Source organism: Lepus europaeus, chromosome 12, assembly GCF_033115175.1.
Source record: "Lepus europaeus isolate LE1 chromosome 12, mLepTim1.pri, whole genome shotgun sequence".
Lineage (NCBI taxonomy): Eukaryota > Metazoa > Chordata > Mammalia > Lagomorpha > Leporidae > Lepus > Lepus europaeus.
In genome coordinates, this window is record NC_084838.1 from 24,649,517 (window position 1) to 24,667,973 (window position 18,457).

At 46.9% G+C, this 18,457-nt stretch overlaps 1 protein-coding gene and 1 pseudogene across 1 annotated transcript in view; both read left to right on the forward strand.

Moving 5' to 3' along the window:
• PTPN3 (protein tyrosine phosphatase non-receptor type 3) overlaps nucleotides 1–6,936 on the forward strand; it is a 106,184-nt gene extending 99,248 nt beyond the window's left edge. Inside the window, exons 24-26 of the mRNA XM_062207787.1 lie at nucleotides 757–902; nucleotides 1,355–1,490; nucleotides 3,269–6,936. Of these exons, the coding sequence (XP_062063771.1) occupies nucleotides 757–902; nucleotides 1,355–1,490; nucleotides 3,269–3,346 (360 nt within the window). The 3' untranslated portion in view covers nucleotides 3,347–6,936. The remainder of the gene's footprint in view (nucleotides 1–756; nucleotides 903–1,354; nucleotides 1,491–3,268) is intronic.
• A 7,894-nt stretch (nucleotides 6,937–14,830) lies between these two features.
• LOC133770935 (biogenesis of lysosome-related organelles complex 1 subunit 5-like) lies at nucleotides 14,831–16,324 on the forward strand (annotated as a pseudogene).
• Nucleotides 16,325–18,457: the final 2,133 nt, after the last annotated feature.

Sequence of the window (18,457 nt, forward strand, 5' to 3'; positions counted from 1 at the left end):
ATGACCAGGCACGTCTAGTTCTGTGCTCACCTGGTAGGCGTGTCAGGAGGTGCACCCGACTGCCTCTCAGAGAGCCGGGGCCCGTGTCAAAGCCGTACCACCCGCAGCAGGCAGTGGAGGGAAGCGACCGAGGGGCCGCCAATGAAGGAAGGGACACGCAAGGTGGGGTGCATCTGTGCAGCGGGGTGGGAGGGAGCTCTGACAGCCCCTGCTACGGGGTGAGCCTGACGCAGCACGTCATAGGCCGGTCACAAGGGGACACGGGAGATTCCGCTCAGCCGAAGTCACATTCACAGGGACAGAAAGAGGGTGCTGGCTGCCAGGGTTTCCAGGGACGGGCGGAATGAGGAGCTACGATAATAATGGGTACAGAGTTTATATCTGAGTGATTAAAAAAGAAACTTCTGGAAATAGCTACAGGTGATGGTTGTACAACATGGTGAATATACAAATCCCACTGAAGTGGACATTTGAAAATGGTTAAAATGGTAACTGTTAGGTGTGTGAAGAGCCAGCACGTGTGACCCTAGCGGCAGCTACTCCAGGAAGGAACCGAAGAAATCGCTGCAGGCAGCAGTGCTCTGGGAGGCAGTCCTCTGGGAGGTGTCCTGGGAGGGGGGCGGGAGGTAGGCAGGGGCCGCAGCAGGGCGTGCACAGTGGCCAGGGGGCCATGCAACACCAAGGGCCACCCTGGCAGGTGTCTGGGGCTGGCCCGCTGTCTGGATTGACTCGCTGAGGCCCCTGCGTCTTCCGTAGACTGGGGAAGAACACACAGTGACGCACCTCCAGTACGTCGCCTGGCCTGACCACGGCGTGCCAGATGACTCCTCGGACTTTCTGGAATTTGTAAACTACGTGAGGTCCCTGAGAGTGGACGGGGAGCCCATCCTGGTTCACTGCAGGTACCGGGGCTTGTCTGTTTGGCTTTGGTTTTCACACTAGCACCCCCTTGGGAAGGGCCTGGGAAAAACTGGCTGATGCCGGCTGCAACCCACAGCCTGCCGTGCCCTGTGCCCACTCCTCCCCGATCTCCGGGCATTCGGAATTTCAGGAAGCATAGGCTGGGAGTATGGCCCAGTGCTGAAGAAGCAAGCCCCAGCCCTTCCGTCCGCTGACCTTCACCATGGAGGTGGATGAGAACGCGCCTGGGTTTGGCACTTAATAGTGGGCTGCCCTCCGTGCACTGGGAAGCCCCCAGCCTTGGGGTCTATGGGGAAGATGTTCTTAGCCGGAGTTGCGCTTCCTACTCCTGAAGGCCGGGGGGGGGGGGAGGGGGCGCCCTCCTGAGTCCACGCAGGAAGTGGCCAGGAGCTGCCTGGCAAGTCCCACATCTTGGCCTCTCTCCCCTCTGCAGTGCCGGCATAGGTCGAACAGGTGTCTTGGTCACCATGGAAACGGCCATGTGCTTAATTGAGCGAAACCTGCCCGTGTACCCACTGGATATTGTCCGGAAAATGCGAGACCAGCGCGCCATGATGGTGCAGACATCAGTGAGTAGAAATCGTAGCATCAGAATAACAGCGATGGCCAAGACTTCCCGAGCTCTCACACCCGATCAGGCCTGGACGAAGGGCTTCGTGGGTCAAGCCACTGAGGCTCCAGTGGACTATGTTACCTGCCCAGGGTCACAGAGCTTCTTAGAGGCTACACAGGGACCCCTGGCCCACCCCTAACTCTCTTCCCACCCTCTACTTCTGCTGCCCCTTGTGGTCAATTTCCTGCCCACCACAGGGCCAAGGAGTACCTGGGGTTGCATCCCGCATCACCGAACCACTGGCCCGCCATTTGTCCGTCGGAAGTCGAGGTCACCAAGGGTTTCATCCCACACACCTGTGCCTGGGTGTCCCTTTCAGCTTAGCAGGCTTCTCACGTGGCCCTGCTGTCTCCTGCTTTGGGCTCCTTCTCCCCTCTCATACTTGGGTGCTTGGGAAGACTCTGCAAGTGTCCTCTGCATGGCTTAGGCCTCCCCATCAGCTAAGCAACCTTTGGGTGGTTTCCCCATCTGCAAAAAGGGGGCCACCCCTGTTCAGTGATCCACTCGTCTGACAGGTGACTACACAAGCAAGAGAGACCCACGTTTGTGTATGTCAGAGAGCTGGATTAGTCTAGTCTAACAGGGTGGCTGAGAATACAGTGGACCAGTATCTCAAGCAAGCTTCCCAAAGTCAGGGAAGGCTTCCTGGAGGAGGGGCCTCTCGGTCAGAATCCCCAGGAGTCAGCAAAGAGAGGAACCAGAACTCTGAGCTCCCACCAGCCCTGTCTGCCTACAGGTCTGTAGGCAACATTTATAAGATTTGCCTCATAGATTATGAGTCTCGTAAGTTGTGTATGAGTCTGTGCTCAGGAAATCTGGTTAAGAGAAAGAATATCAGGCTGTGCTGGTAAGGCCATCCTCCGTCCTTCTCTGTAGCATGGAAGACCTCATTGCTGCCTAGAAAGGAAAAATGTCCATTAGCTCGCTAGATTTTTGAGCTGCAAGAGCTCTGCCACGGTGTGCGTTCTCCCTGTACACCTCTCTGAAGTGTGTTTCTTACACAATTGTTACTACCGCCGGCCTGCTCTACCTGTGGGCTCTACAACCCCAGAGTGGAGCAACTGCACATCAGGAGTGTTTGAAAAAAATTGCGTCTGTACTGAGCATGTGCAGACTTTTTTTCTTGTTATTATTACCTAAACAATGCAGTCTAACAACTATTTAATACCATGTATACTGTATTAATGAGTCAACTGGAGATGATTTAACAGGAGGATGTTTGTATGCCATATGCAAGTACTAACCATTTTTAATAATTTTTTAAAATATTTATTTATTTATTTGAAAGGCAGAGTGTTGGGGGGAGATAAAGAGGGAGATCTTTCATCTGTTGGTTCACTGCCCAAATGGCTGCAACAGCCAGAGCTGGACTGGTCTGGCACCAGGAGCTTCCTCTGTATCTCCTGAGTGGTTGCAGAGGCCCAAGGACTTGGGCCGTCTTCCACTGCTTTCACAAGCACATTAGCAGGAAGCTGGTGGGAAGTGGAACAGCTGGGACTCGAACTGGTGCCCATATGGGATGCTGGTGCCACAGGCAGTTGCTTTACTGACTGTGCCACAGTGCTGGCCCCATACTACACCATTAAAAACAAAAACAAACTTATCTATTTGAGAGGCAAAGGGATATATATATATAGAGAGAGAGACAGCGTGTGTGTGGGTGATGCAGAGGATGCAGCCACGTGCAAGGTGCAGCGCCACTGCTGGACCTGACCGCTTGCTGTTCTCTTCCAGAGCCAGTACAAGTTCGTGTGTGAAGCAATTCTTCGTGTGTATGAAGAAGCCTTGGTCCAGACGCTGGATCCCAGTTAGGACAACTGTGAAAAAAAAAATGCTCATTTCTCTTTCCCAGGGACGATCTCCTGAAGAGGGGGCTTCAAACCCACCCTACGGAGGCAGCGAGAGGACCCAGGAGCCGTGGGAAAGGAATGAGCTAATGTAAAGCCAGGCACTTTAAATTTCTGTAGAAAAGGTATCCTGTACATAGGAACTGGTGTAGATACGCATGCCATCACAGCGTCGTTGAAGGCCAGAGAGACAGCAAAAAGGGATGTCACGTGGGGGCCTGTCCTGACGCCTGCCTCCCTAGACTGCACCACACCCCTGTGAGCCCCCGTTGGGCAACAGCTGAGCGGGGACACCAGCGGTACTGCTGACCCGCCAGAAGCAGGACGGTGTGGTAGGTTCAGGTGGCCTGGATGGATGTTGGCGTGTTTCTGCGTATGGACTACAAGGGCTGAGTTTTCTGTGCTCCTAGGCAGAGCTGCCTCCGTCTGTGCCCCTGGCGCGTAGGGGCCCCTGATCACTGCACTGCAGGGAGGGCGGTGAGCGCTCAGGCTGGAGGAGAGCAGTGCCTTCACTGCTTTCCCTCCTGGCTTCCTGTCTCCCTGCCCCCGCCCTCCTGGGGTCCCCACCCAGTGCCTGAGCAGGTGAAGAGCGGACATTCAGGCGACTTCAGCTGAGACTCCGAACCAGGGCTCCCAGTGACATCGCGTGTCTTAGCATGAGAAACAGGTGTATCTCTTGCCTCTGCTTGCCTCTTCCTGTGTCTTCAGAACCCAGGACTGGAATCACTGACTACTGAATCTATGATGTTACATTGCTGCTACTTCAAGCCGTACACTTGAACGTGACAATTTTCCCGAGGGGAGAGGGGATGGTGGCATCTAGATATTCAGAATCTTTGGCCCTTCTGAGAAAAGAGCTTCCTGTCCTTGACCACGGGAAACCCTGCTTCTAGAGGGTTGTTCGTGGGTGTGCATGAGTGCGAGTGCGTGTGAGTATGTGCGCGTGCGCGTGTGTGGGCATCTGTCCTGAGCGTTTCTCAGGATCCCTAACCAGATTCAAATTACCGCTGAGTTTATATAAAGAAAGAGTCTCTGTATAGGAGAACAAAAGTGTGCAGTCACCCTTGGTTACGACGTCTCCATTTCATTTCAAAGGAGAACACCAGACTATCTGAATATAAACACGATTTGATGTTAATTTATTCCAAGAACACCATGACTTTGATTGTCCTAAAGAATTCTGCCTTTGTGAATACTGTGTTCAAAGATTTTTTTTTTTTTAATTTGTGACAGGATTGTAGCAAATGATTATTTAAGGAAAATAAATTACGTAAACATTTTAACGTGGTATCTTTAAATAGCAGTTTCTATGCATTTAGAAGAGGAGGCTAAGAAAGTTTCTTCGTGGTATTTCCAAAAAAAGGCTGCTTTCCTGTTACAGCACATGTGGAGGAAGCCATATTGATAAATTCACAAACTGGACCAATTGGGCAGTTTCCTTGTAGCAAGATGGTTAGCAGCGGGGAGGAGGGGCGATATGACAAGGTTTCTGAAGGTTCTTCTGCCTCCACATCTAGTGTATGAGTGCAATTCAAAAAGTTCATGGAAAATGGAGTTAAAAGTAAGTTCATTTTGATGCAAAATAATTTTGAAATCCATGCTTTCAAGGGGTCTTCAAAAGGTTCATGGAAAACACATGTTATTTAAAAAAAATGCATGGAGTTTTTTTTTTTTTTTTTGGCACCAAAATGAACTTTTAATTCCATTTCCTCCCAAATTTTTGAAGCCCACCTTACTTGCAGACTTCCTATCTTTTCAATGGGTATTTTACTGCCCCGCTCCATGGTGGGGTGGGAGGGTGTTGATCCACCTTGCCGAGACCCTGTGCTGGGAATCAAAAAGTCACAGCAGAGTGTAGGGCTGGGAGGGTAGGAGAACTTTAGTCTGGGCACTTAGGAGGGCAACCTCCAGTCCCTGTGTGTGAGCGAGGGCAAATGCAGAGGGCACTCGTGCTGTTGTGAATTTCCCTTCTGCTGGAATACGGACCGAGACCCCCTGGGTATGTCACTTAGAAAAGTTACCTCCTCCAAAAGATGCTCTCCCAGAATGCGAGAGCAAGAGCGCCAAGGACAATCAGACCGTTTCTTTGTTCAGTCTGGACCCAGACAGATTCTGTGAGCAAAGAACCAAAAGACGAGCCGGAGGAGGGAACACTGGCCTACCCGGGAGAGCTGTCAGGGTAGTGAGCCAAGCATCGCCCAGGATACAGTGCATCAGCACCCTGTGTGCAGAAGCCTTGAGACGTCTAAATGCCTTCAGAGACAGGTTTTTAATATTTTTTTTTTTAATTGAAAGTGGTGGACACAGCGCTGCCATTACAGCCATACCCGTTTCTGGAAAGCTTACCACTGGTTCTAGCTGGCTTTTCTGCACCCCTGTGCCTTCCAGCAGTTCAAACCCAGTGACTCCTGCCGTGAAGTCCTGGGAAAGACCACACGAGAGAAAAACTGAAAGGAACAAACTCAAGAAGTCAATACTCTGGAATAGCGCCAGGTGAAGCTACACCTGAGGGTTCCTGTCTCACCACCCCCTCCGCTTAAGCACTTACACTTCAGACACCTGTGCTGGGCCTCCGTGAACAGTGCGTCAGAGTCGGGGTAGATAGTCTACCTGGAGATACAGCTGGAGGTGAGCAGGGCCGCCCTTGACTGCCTGTGTTCTGACTGGAAGATCTCACCAGACACACAGGTTCGTGCACTTACCCAGGTGGCAGTGTCCCTACTGGGTCCCTTTCTAGAACCTCTTGCCATGTTGACTTTCTAGAGAAAGAAGCTTAACTCAATCTGGTAAGGGAATGAGGGTGGATCTCAAACTTTAGCACAGTCTTTAGTTTCCTTCCCCAATAATTTATACTTAAAATATGCTGTTGGCTTAGCACAGGTGCTGTGGCTGCCGTGTTGCCGCTGGTTGACACTGGTTTTGTTCCTCAGGAATGATCATTTGGGGACAAGCAACAGGCTGTCTTCTTCAGAGGCCACAAAGAGGCAGAAGTAGAGGCGGGTTGTGGAGTCTAGAACCGCCTACAGGCCAGCCACATACCCCTCAGGCCAGGTTTCAACTTGCCTGTCGCAGGAGAAGGTTGGACGGGACTAGATGAGCTTTAGAGTTGTCATTCTGGAAGTCTGGTGTCCCAGAGACTCAACAGCCTAAACCAAAGCTGTGTAGCTGCTAGAGAGGTAGCACGTTGCCGTGACTTGTCCCCAAGCGGTTGTCCCTCGGCCTTGGCACTGGTGGCTACAAAGGCCGGGATTGCCACCCCTGGTTCTAGCCCATCAGCCTGGGCTGCCAGCAGTCTCAGTAAAGATGGCAAAGACTGTGACCTCAGCCAGGGGAACCAAGTGCATCGGAGTCCGGTAGCCGGAATGTCCCGCCATCTGTATAGCTCACGTTCTGTCTGGAGCAACCAAAGGATTTGTATTAAGCCATGTTCTCTTTGAAAGTATCTTAATTGATCAGCAATATTTTTTTCTGTATATCTGGAATGTTTTTGATTCTGACGTGTTCTGTTAGTAACTACTGAAAATATAAAATATCAATATAAAAATATTGAAGCTATGCAACACTTACTGTCTGTTGACATTATTATTTGAATCACTGTTAGTTTCTACAAGTGTTTTATTTGGTTTTCTGCTGTTGTTCTTTTAATTAATTCTTTCGGAGAAGGTTATTCTTTGCCCATCTCACCTTCTGGTTAGGAGCATGACCACCTACACACAGCCCTTGTCTCTGCCTCGAACTGACATGGAAAAATCTGGATGAGAATTAGGTGTAGCTGTCCTAACAGCTGTAGCTTCCGCAAGGCACATGTTCATTCTCTGTCATGCTGGACTGCCATGGGGTAGTCCAGGGTCACAGGGCTCCAGGTTCCTTCCAACTTGTTGCTCTACCATCCTCACAGCTTCTCCCTAGAGTCCAAGATGGCAGCTCCAGCCGTCTTCACATGGCAGTCAGCAGGATGGATAACAGGAAAGGAGAAAGCAAGGCCCTTGCCCTTAGGAGATGTCACGGGATGTCATACATCCAATTGATCAGAACTTGGCCAGAGGACCATGCCTACTACCAGGGAGTCACCTTTGTTCTGTGTCTGGGTTTGAGGGACAGTTAGTGGTCTCTGGTATAGCTCTTCCTTTGGCTGCCCATCCTTTCCCAATTGTCACCCAGCCTCTTGCCCTCAAAGGAGACAACACAAATTCCACAATGAAACTCAAGCAGGTTATGCCTCCACCTGCTCATCCCCCCACCCACAAGAGTCCCAGGACAAGACAAAAGAAGGGAGGACAAGGAAGACAGTACATTGGGGTTGGAGCTGGGGCGAGGTCTCTAACCTGCGTCCTGATGGATTCTATTGGCTGGTGGTCTTGGCACATGAACTATATGTGGCTTTCTTCAGTGGGGGTCAGCTCTACCCTGGTCCCCTCTAGCATAGATGAGTAGCAACCCTTCCTTTCTCTTAAGGGTGTGGCTGGGGAGCAGCCTTTCTGAAGCCCCCACCCCAACTGGGTCTCAGTTAGTGAGCAGCCCATCATGCAGCCAGGTAGACACCAATGGTTTTACTGGCTCTCTTTATAGATGACAAGGTGAATAGTGCCTCCTGGAGTTGTGAAAGCTGGCAGTATCAACCATCTTTCCTCACAGAGACCACAGGAACCATTGGTTCAAATTCCGTGCTGCCCCAGAGCCCTACACAATCAGTCACCAGTGGTTAATTGGCTTTAAGGCCTAAGCTGGAGCCCCCTACCCCAACTGAAGCTCCATCCATGCCTTTGATTGGAGGCTTTGAAGAATGGGTCTACACTTTCAGCTGTCTTTCAGGACCACCCCAAAGTTACCACTCAGTAGCAACCCCAAGATCTTATTGAACAAACTTTTGATGGAAATAAGCTTCATGCCCTGGAGCCTGAACTGGGATCCCCTGAAATAATGACAAGGAGACAATTGTGCATAAAAGGAGGAATTACTTCTGCCCTCTCCCACCTCCACAAACAAATGGGAGTCCCCATGCTGGAAGAGTACTCCTAAAGGGGTGTGGCCAGGAGCAATATCGAAATCCCATCTTTTACTTTTTAAAGATTTATATATGTTGAAAGAGAGGGAGAGACAGAGCTCTCCATCAACTGCCTCATACCCCAGATGGCTGCAATGGCTTAAGCTGGGCCAGGCTGAGGCCAGGAACCAAGAGCTTCATCCAGGTCTCCTATATGAGTAGCAGGAGTCCAAGCCCTTCCACTGCTTTTCCAGGCCATTAGTGGAGGAGCTGGATGGGAAGTGCAGCAGCTGGGACTTGAACTGGTGTCCATATGGGTTGCTAGTATCACAGGTGGCAGTTTAACCTGCTGCATCACAATGCTGGTCCCCCAAATCCCATCTTAGTTCTGTTCCTAAGGACCCCACTGCCACTGCTCCTTAGCACAGGACGTGCAGTAACTGTTTCTGCCTCCAGGGCACCCCCTGCTCCGTACCCTCACTAAAACTGCTCCTGGAGCTACCATAATCCCTGCTCCTTGGCATGTGAGCTCTGATTTAGAGTCAGAGGTGATGCTTGTCATCAGCAGAGCCTAGTTCATGTGCATATGTCTAGCTGCAAGGGATGCTGGAAATGCAAGCACGTGGCATTTTCTGTAATGGGAGATAAAGCTCTGCCTCATGTGGTGAGACGTCCAAATACAGAAACTGGGTGATTAAAATTTCACTAAAATCCACCTCTTCTACTATCCAGTGGCCTTCTCATTCTTCTAAAACATAACAATGCCCCCTGCCTAACAGAGAACAGCCATCCCTTGTATGATGGAAAATCTATACACTTTCCCCAAGAGGTCAACCAGACCACTCATCACTTACAGCTAGCAGCAAATCCAAGATCTCAATTCTTTACCTATTTGGTCTTGATCCTATCTCATTTTCCTGTATCCTATGGACTAAATTGTATGTGACAGCTTTTGGCACATCTATGAAACATCAATACAGGGAGAGAAGAAAAGTGCAATAAAATTTATTCAAAACATACATGACAACAAGAAAAAAAAGATGATAGAATTTCTGGTGTGAAGGGCCATTGCCTAGAGCCAGGGTGCAGGGTCTGCAGTCTCACATAGCCCCCCCCCCCCCCCAGGGGCTCCAGGGGAGAACTTAGCTCTTAGATTTCCCTGGGGTCAGGCCAGAGTCTGGGTTGCTGTGGGATTCCACCCTGGCCAATGCAGAGGGTACATAACTGAGAGAATGCTCAGTCATAATCAAGGCCATTAAGTCTAATTTCTAAACTAAAGGCATGCTGTTTATAAACTACCATAAAAACTCAGTGACTTGAGAGAGAAGGAACAGACCGGTGCCGTGGCTCACTAGGCTAATCCTCCGCCTGCATCACCGGCACCCCGGGTTCTAGTCCCGGTTGGGGCGCCGGGTTCTGTCCCAGTTGCTCCTCTTCCAGTCCAGCTCTCTGCTGTGGCTTGGGAAGGCAGTGGAGGATGGCCCAAGTGCTTGGGCCCTGCACCCGCATGGGAGACCAGGAGGAAGCACCTGGCTCCTGGCTTCAGACCGGCGCAACGCACCAGCCATAGCAGCTATTTAGGGGGTGAACCAATGAAAGGAAGACCTTTCTCTCTGTCTCTCTCTCTCACTGTCTAACTCTGCCTGTCAAAAAAAAAAAAAAAAAAAAAAAGAGAGAGAGAGAGAAGGAGCTGAGAAAGGCCAGGAAAATACCATCTAATATAGGTGGTGACGTTACAGTCCTTCAGCCATGCATTTTTTGCATCATATCCACGTTGTCTTTGGTTGATTGATGGCTCTAAGGCCTAAGCTGGAGTCCACTACCCTAATTGGAGCTCCATCCATGTCTACAGAGAACTTGCAGGAATTCTGTTGTTGCCTTGTGTAGACATTCCCGAAGTGCAGGAGCACAAGGGGCCCCAAAGCTCCTCTCTTCCTTCTAGACACCCTCCCCTCCAAGCTCCTTTATTTCTATCTTTTCTGGCTTCCAATGGCGTCAGGCAAGCCATCCTTGATAAATGTCTTTTATCATCCTCTGTTCAAGTGCACTTCATTCAAGAGAAGCTTGTTCTCTTTCCGTCATGCCATCAAGAACTAAAAACGATGTTCATAACAGGATTCCTCATCAAGGCCAAAAATAGAAACAACCCACATGTCCGTCTGCAGGTGACTGGAGACACAAAAATGTGGCTATGCAGTAGAATATTATTTGGCCATAATAAAGGAATGAAGGGCTGATTCCTGCTACACATGGGTGAGTGTTAAAATGTTCTGCTAAGTGGAAGAAGCCATTCACAAGAGGCCACATCCCACTTATATGAGTCATCCAGAAATGACGAATCTGTTGAGACAGAGAGTGGATCAGTGGTTGCCAGGGGCTGGGAGGAGGGGCACTGGTCAGTAACTGTTAATGGGCACGGGGTATCTTTCTGGAGTGATGAAAGCATTCTGGAATTAGACAGTGGAGATTGTGGCTCAATGTTGTGATATACTAAAAACCAGCGAATTTCACACTTTGAAATGGTGAGGTGTTTTGTTTTTTTAAGAATTATTTATTTGAAAATCAGAGTTGGAGAAAGAGAGAGATCTTCCATCCTCTGGCTCATTCCGCAAATGGCCACAACAGCCAGGCCTGGGCCAGGCCAAAGCCAAGAACCAGGAATTTCTTTTGAGTCTTCCATGTGGGTGGCAGGGGCCCAAACACCTGGGCCATCTTTTGTGGTTCTTCCCAGGCCATTAGCAGGGAGCTGGATCAAAAGTGGAGCAGCCAGGATTGGAACCAGCGCGTATAAGGGAAGCAGGCATCACAGGCCACTGCTTTACCCGCTGCACTACGACACTGGCCCCGAAATGGTGAGTTTTACGTTGTGTTAATTTAATTACCATTTTATAAAATTGGGGGGAAAAAACACTAAAAAGAGCATCAGGACTCCCAGGAGGCAGAGTTTAATTTGTTCCAAGTGGCACTTGTTTGCAGATATCTAAGCCATAACATGCACAAACCTACTAACCCAGTCATGCCACTGCTGGGAAAGCTGACTGCTTTATGATGTACTTGGGCCATCATCTTCTGCCTCCTCAGGTCTATTAATGTGGATGGGAAGTGGACCAGTCAAGACTCAACCAGGACTCTGATATGGGATGTTGCTGTCTGAAGTGTTGGCTCAATCTGTTATACCAGGAGGCCTCTCTCAATATGCATGTTATCTTGATCCAAAAGAAACTCAAATTAAAGAATGATGTTACTATGTGATTCAACTTTAGATAGTCAATATAAGGCAGTCACTAAGAATATACATTCTGGAGCCAAACGGCCCAGTTTCAAATTCCAGCTTCTCACCACTCACTGGTGATATGTCCCGATAAGTTCCCTCACCTCTCAGAATGTTTTTTCTTTAACCTTTCTGGGATATTCTGCATTTCATTTTTCTGGTTTATAAACTGGAAATAATAATACCAACATGCTGAAGTTGCAGGAAGATTGAGTTGGTATGTGGAAATTCAAACATTCATGGTGCAAAGTGCTGTTGTATCTAATGCTATTTTAGATTAGATCATAGGTTGATAGGTAGATCAATAAATAAATCAAAGATAGATACAAATAGTAGATCAAAGATGAATATATAACAGAAAGAGGTAGTTAGGTAGCTAGGTAGCTAGATAGCTAGTTAGGTAGCTAGGTAGCTAGGTAGCTAGCTAGATAGATGATAGATAGATAGATAGATAGATAGATAGATAGATAGAAAGAACCAAAAACTGGGAGAAAGCCAATGTGGTAAGAGTGTATCTCTAAAGGATAGAGTTACAGAAGAATTGCTTTTCTTTCATTTTGTTTGCTGGCTTAGATTAAGTTTCTGTAATGAACATTTGTTACTTGTATTATTTTTTTAAAGGTTGGAATAGAGCTCCTAATACCTGTATATAGAAAAAGTGAAAGAAGTGTAGGAATCAGAGCGTTTCCCCCTTGCTTGTCTCAGGCAGGATCCTTGAGATTGCAAGCAACACTAAAGCCTGCTCAGAGTAGCTTAAGCCACAGAGAGGGTCCCCTGGGCAGTACCCTAGAGCAATGCCAGAATGGAGAGAAGATTCTGGAAGGAGGGAAGCTCAATGGGGGATTGGGTTCTTATTCCTCTTGTTTCTGCTTCTTTCAGCCTTTATTCTCTTGCAAGGCTTCGAATGGCCTAGTAGATAGGTGGCTCTTCCTCACAGCTCCAAAGCCAAAGAGGAAAGACAGTGTCCCCCCCATCCTCACTCAGCACTGTTCAGTAGAGCTCTCTGAGTGGTCCTGCTCAGGTTAACTGTTCACCCCTTGGACCAATCACTGTAGCCCAAGAGTTGGTTGGTGGATCACAAACCCACTTCCACAGAACTTGAGGACTGAACTCAAGAATGAGAGAAGCATTGCCTATCCAGGGGGCTCTCCGGTGAGCCCATCACTAGCCAAAATACTTAGCATGTTGGCCTTGTTGCCTAAGGCTCTACAGAAAGTCCAGAAGCCAGAAGAGTTGCTAGAGTCACCAAGTTCTTGCCTCTTGTTATCTGAACTGAGACTGCATTACTTCAAGTGCCAGTCTTCAAGAAGGGTAGAAAAGCCTTTACTCCACCTTGACTTACAGCGTCAACTCTGGCAGGGCATGCTCCTAGTTAGTGTTGCAGATGTGGTTGGATTAAATGGATACGTTATCTGGGAATTCCAGACCTTCTATGAAGAGGATCTGTTTCAACACAACTCTTTTCTTGCTACCTGGGACAGTCCATTTTCCAGCCACCTTCAGGATACGTTTTTGGCCAAGGCAGCCACCGTGTCTTCTGGCTCCCTTCTTGCAAAGAATGTGACAACTGCCATCATCAATGATCCCTTCACTTCAGTCTTCTCCTTTCCTCGGATCTGCATGCTCCATGCCTTCCTAGCTACCTTGGTCCAAGTCAAATGTCTTCTCCAGGAAGCCTGCTTCCTTCCTCATCTGGAGCCCTCTATCCTCTTGTGGTCCTCTCTAATGACCTTTGCTCAGCTTATCTGCCTGCTAAAGAGAGAATAATGTATGGTCCCTCTCTGTGCCCCCTTCACACAGGCACACATACATGTACACGTGTACCTGCACACACATGCATATGCACACGCACACACAATAAGGAAGCATTAGTAAGTGTCTGTTGAATGAATATAGGCCAGCGCTCTTCCTCGTTTCCCTGCTGACTTTCCTTTTTTATATTATTTAACTGCTCTGCCTCACAGTATGAAATTGTTAAGGGCTAGGGAAGACATGAAAGAAAAATATTTCTAGATCTAGCACCATGAAAATTCTGAGTACCACAGACACGATGAAAAGATTTCAAGAAACTGAGAAAAATATTTGCAGCAAATATGACATAAAATAAGAGATGTTATTTTAGTTTAACTTGGCAAAAATTAAAAGTCATGTTTTTAAAGCATATTTAATGATAATTTTATGGAAAACCTTTGAATAGAGAAAATCCTGGAAAGAAAGTGAACATTTTAGTGTTGATTAGATCAAGACTGTGTGATAGTGGATGAGATTTTCATTTTTTTATTTCTTTGTTCTTTTCCAATTATTTTCGTAATGAACAAGTGATCCATGCACAATCCAAAGAAGAAAGCAATAGATGTCACTTTTTTGCTAGGTTTCCTGTAAGACTCAGTATTGGAAAGGGGATGGTGAGAGGGGAGGGTTGGAGCATAAATGGGGACAGCCTTCTAGAAGAGCATTTCCATAGTATATATTAGGAACATTTGAAATATTTATAGTCTTTAACCCAACTTCTAGTCATTAATTCTAATCACTAGAATAAAACATGACTAGGAACTAAAACATAAATTGGTATAATGATTTGTGTACAGCAATATTCATTGCAGAGATTTCTGAAATATGGAAAGATTGGGGACAACCTAAGTGTCCACTATTAAGGATGTTTGGGTATCTCCCCCAATGGTTCATGTACTGGGCTCTTGGCCCCCAGCAGGGTGAAGCTGAGAGATGGTTGATCTTTTAAGAGGTAGAGTCAAATGGGAGGTAATTTGGTTCTTTGGAGTAGCCACCTTAGAAGTGATTAATGTAGTTCTCTTGGGGTCCCAGTTAGTTGCCATAGAACCAGTTGTTATAAAGAGTGATTCTGGGCTCTGAAGCCCCCTGGCTTCCTGTGCTGCTGCATGATCTCCAGCCATGATGTCATCTATCCTGTTGTGAAGGAGCCCAGGGGGCCTTCCCCAGAGCTGAGCAGATTCTGGTGCCATGTGCTGGAATCTCCAGCACTGAATAAATCTCTTTTCTTAATGAAGTACCCACCCCGCTTCAGGTATTTTGGTAGCAACAGAGAATAAACTAATACAGTCATATAATAGAATTATAGGCAATCTTCAAAATGCCACTTGCAAAGAATATTTAAATAAATAATTATGATGTAATATTCAGGATAAAAGGCTTAATTTAAAAAACCCAATAGTGAAATGTCAAAGGTAAGTACATGAATAGATGAAAAGAAACTCAGGGATGGGTGTTTGACTAGTAGTTAAGACGCCAGTTGACACCCACATCTCATATCAGAGGGCCTGGGTTAGAGTCCTGGCTCTGCTCCCAACTCTAACTTCCTGCTAATGTGCACCCTGGAGGCAGCAAGTGGAAGGCTCAAGTACTTGGGTCCTGCCAGCCGCATGGGAGAGCCAGACTGAGCCTGGTCTCTTGGCTTTTGCCTGGCCCAGCCTCAGCTGTTTCCTGCAAGTGGGGCATAAATCAGTAGGTGAGCATTCTCTCTGTCTCTGTCTCTCTTTCTATCTCTGTCTCTATCTCCTTGGACGTGTGTGTGTGTGTATGTATATGTGTGTCTGTCTGTTTATCTCAAATAAATATTTAAAAAAAAAAAAAAGGAAATCAGGGGGCCGGCACTGGGGTGTACCGGGTAAAGCCACCGTTTGTGGTGCCAGCATCCTATATGGGCACTGGTTCAAGTCCTGGCTTCTCCACTTCCAATCCAGCTCTCTGCTATGGCCTGGGAAAGCAGTAGAAGATGGCCCAAGTCCTTGGGCCCCTGCACCCAAGTGGGAGATCCAGAAGAAACTCCTGGCTCCTGGCTTTGGATTGGCACAGCTCTGGCCATTGCTGCCAATTAGGGAGTGAACCATGGGATGGAAGACCTCTCTCTCTCTCTCTCTTTCTCTCTCTGCCTCTCCTTCTCTCTCTGTGTAACTCTGACTTTCAAATAAATAAATAAATCTTAAAAAAAAAAAAAGGAGTTCAGGGTCAGTGTTGTGATGTAGTAGATAAAGCTACCACCTGTAATACCAGCATCCCTTATGGATACTGGTTCATATCCCAGCTGCTCTACTTCCAATCCAGTTCCTTTCTAATTGCCTGGGAAAACCAGCAGACAATGGTCTAAGTGTCTGCACCTCTGCCACTCACGTGAGAAACCCAGATAGAGTTCCTGGCTCCTGTTGGTTGTCAGTTCCCCCCGGATGGCGGCAGCAAGAATCGGGACTTGCTGGGGACCACAGGCTCAGCACATCTCATTATCAAGGATCTTGGAGAAATTCATTTGAGACTTTTGGATCACAGACCAGTTATTCAAGAAGAAACTCGTTATTTTGTAAAAGAATTTGAAGAACAACATGGTCTTCAGGAAATGTGAGTTCTTGAAAATCCGAAGAATATGATCCATGAAACAAATGAACACACTCTTCCCAAACGTAGAGAAACAGTGCAGGACAACTTAAAGCAAGCCCTCCAGAGATTGCAAGTGGCCAGTTACTCAGTCTGTAGACTCCAACAGAGAGAATAGGAACAGAAAAAGATGTATAATGACCATTTAGTAGCTAATGAGAAGCAGCACCTCCTCCAGTGGGAAGATTTCATGAAAGAACAACCCCAGAAGTGGGCAGAAGTGGAGGAAGCCGTGGAGAGGCTGAACGAGGGAGAAAGACCTGGCCATGTTTTCAACCTTTTAAGGCATTGAGCCAAAAAGAGATAGCACCATTACCCCCAGAGATTGACAGTGCACGTTTCTAGGTTTATTAACACCTTTAGGGTGAGTTTAGGGTTCTTCCCGTAATTATCATTTATTTTTTATAGTCAGAAAAAAATCATTTTATAGAAAGTCCCTTGGATTTTTAACTGCTCTCTGAGTTATGATGCAAATTGCTTTCATCCAGCACTCAGCTTTAAGGAACATGTTGCCCACCTGTGTGAAGTAGACCATGTATCCAGTTAGTAGCACTGTAGCGCAGAGGATTGGAAACAACCCATGTGCCCATCTCAGATATATAAATAAATTATGAATCATAAATAAATTATGATTCCTACCTACACAGAAATATCCTAGAATCATAAGCAAAAGTGAAGATTCCATTTATTATTACTCCATTATTCTTGTTCTAGGCTGTTTGTTGGTAATAGTAAATATTCTACACTAGATTACTATTATTATTTATTCTAATATAGAATGCTCTCCAAGACAAAGTGTCAAGTGAAAACAGCAAGATTCAGAACAGGATGTAGAAAAAGCATCCAATTATGTGAAAACAGAAAAAGACTGCCCATCCAAGTAGACAGATGCCTAACTGGATCTATAGACCCTTCTGTCTGGGCATATAACAACTCTGGACATTTACTCAAAAAAAGTGTGAACTCTGGTTTCCTATAGGGCAGGACAGAGGTGGGAGAGATGTGTGGCTGCATACTTCTGGTGTATTTGAAACAGTGACTGTGTTACCCATTCAGTAATATGTAATGCATGAAATTAAAATCAAAATGAAGAACCACTGGATTCTTGTTGCTAAGAGCATGGATTGTAGATTCAACTTGCCTTGATTTATTCTTCTTTAAATTTCTTAACACTTTGCATCCCATGAATGCATGAATGTCATGCACCTGGAACTTTTTTCTTTTGATATTTTCTTTTACTTATTTGAGAGAGAGAGAGAGAACTCCCCATCTACTTGCTCACTTCCTAAATGCCGCCAACAGCTTGGGGCTGGGCTTAGGGCTGAAGCTCAGGAGTGGAGAATGCACTCTCCCACATTGTTGCAAGAACCCAATCACTTGAACCATCACTGCATCAGCAGGAAGCTCGAGTCGGGAACCAGAGCCAGGAACCCAACCCAGGTATTCGGATGTGAGATGCAGGCATCCTAACGACTGGTTAAATGCCTGCTCCTTCATTTGGCCTTGACTACACTGCTTGGTGACTGTGTAAACATTAGGGAAGTTTCTTCCTGGCCATGGGCTTTAATCTTCTGATCTACAAAACAGAAGTGATAGTAACACCTGCCTTGAGGGATTATTAGGAGGATGAATGAGATTGTTAAATGAGGATTAAATGAGATAATCCATGTAAAGCACTTTATTTTTATATAACAGTACACAACATTTTATTGCCATTCCTTGAGTATCCTGAGGCTGGCCACTCTACAGATCCTCCACACTGTTCCCCACCTCCCCAGCATGCACAGAATCACTCACGGGAGAGCAGTTGTGCAGGTCAAATGGGTTGATGTGTTGGACATGCCTGAACTAGTGCTGGTACCTAGAAAAACTCAACGATCGCTATCCTTCACAGAAACATCCTTTCAAAAGCCGTGAAGAGCCTCACTCCTCTGAATTCAAGGGCTCCTTTTATTCAAATAAATGCATTACACTTTTCTTAAAATTTCTGCCTACATGTTTTTCAGACCAACCTATTCTTTCCTCAAACTGTCCAGCTCTTGCCTTAAGGCAAGATACTTCAGTACATGTTTCTTCATTTCTTTTTTTTTTTTTTTAAGATTTATGTATTTTTTTGAGAGGCAGAATTATAGACAGAGAGGGAGAGTTAGAGAGAGAAAGAGAGGTCTTCCACCTGTTAGTTCACTCCAAAGTGGCCACAATGGCTGGAGCTGGGCCCATCCGAAGCCAGGAGCCTGAAGCTTCCTGCACCCATTATGGGGTGCTGGCACCGTAGGCACCCCATCATATCTTTAGCACTATGCCACAGCACCAGCCTTCTTTCTTCATTTCTTTAAAACCTTTTAACTTGCTTCAATTTTGTTGTTGTTGTTGTTGTTGTTTTCCAGATTTTTTTCCTTTTCTTTAGTTCATGGGGG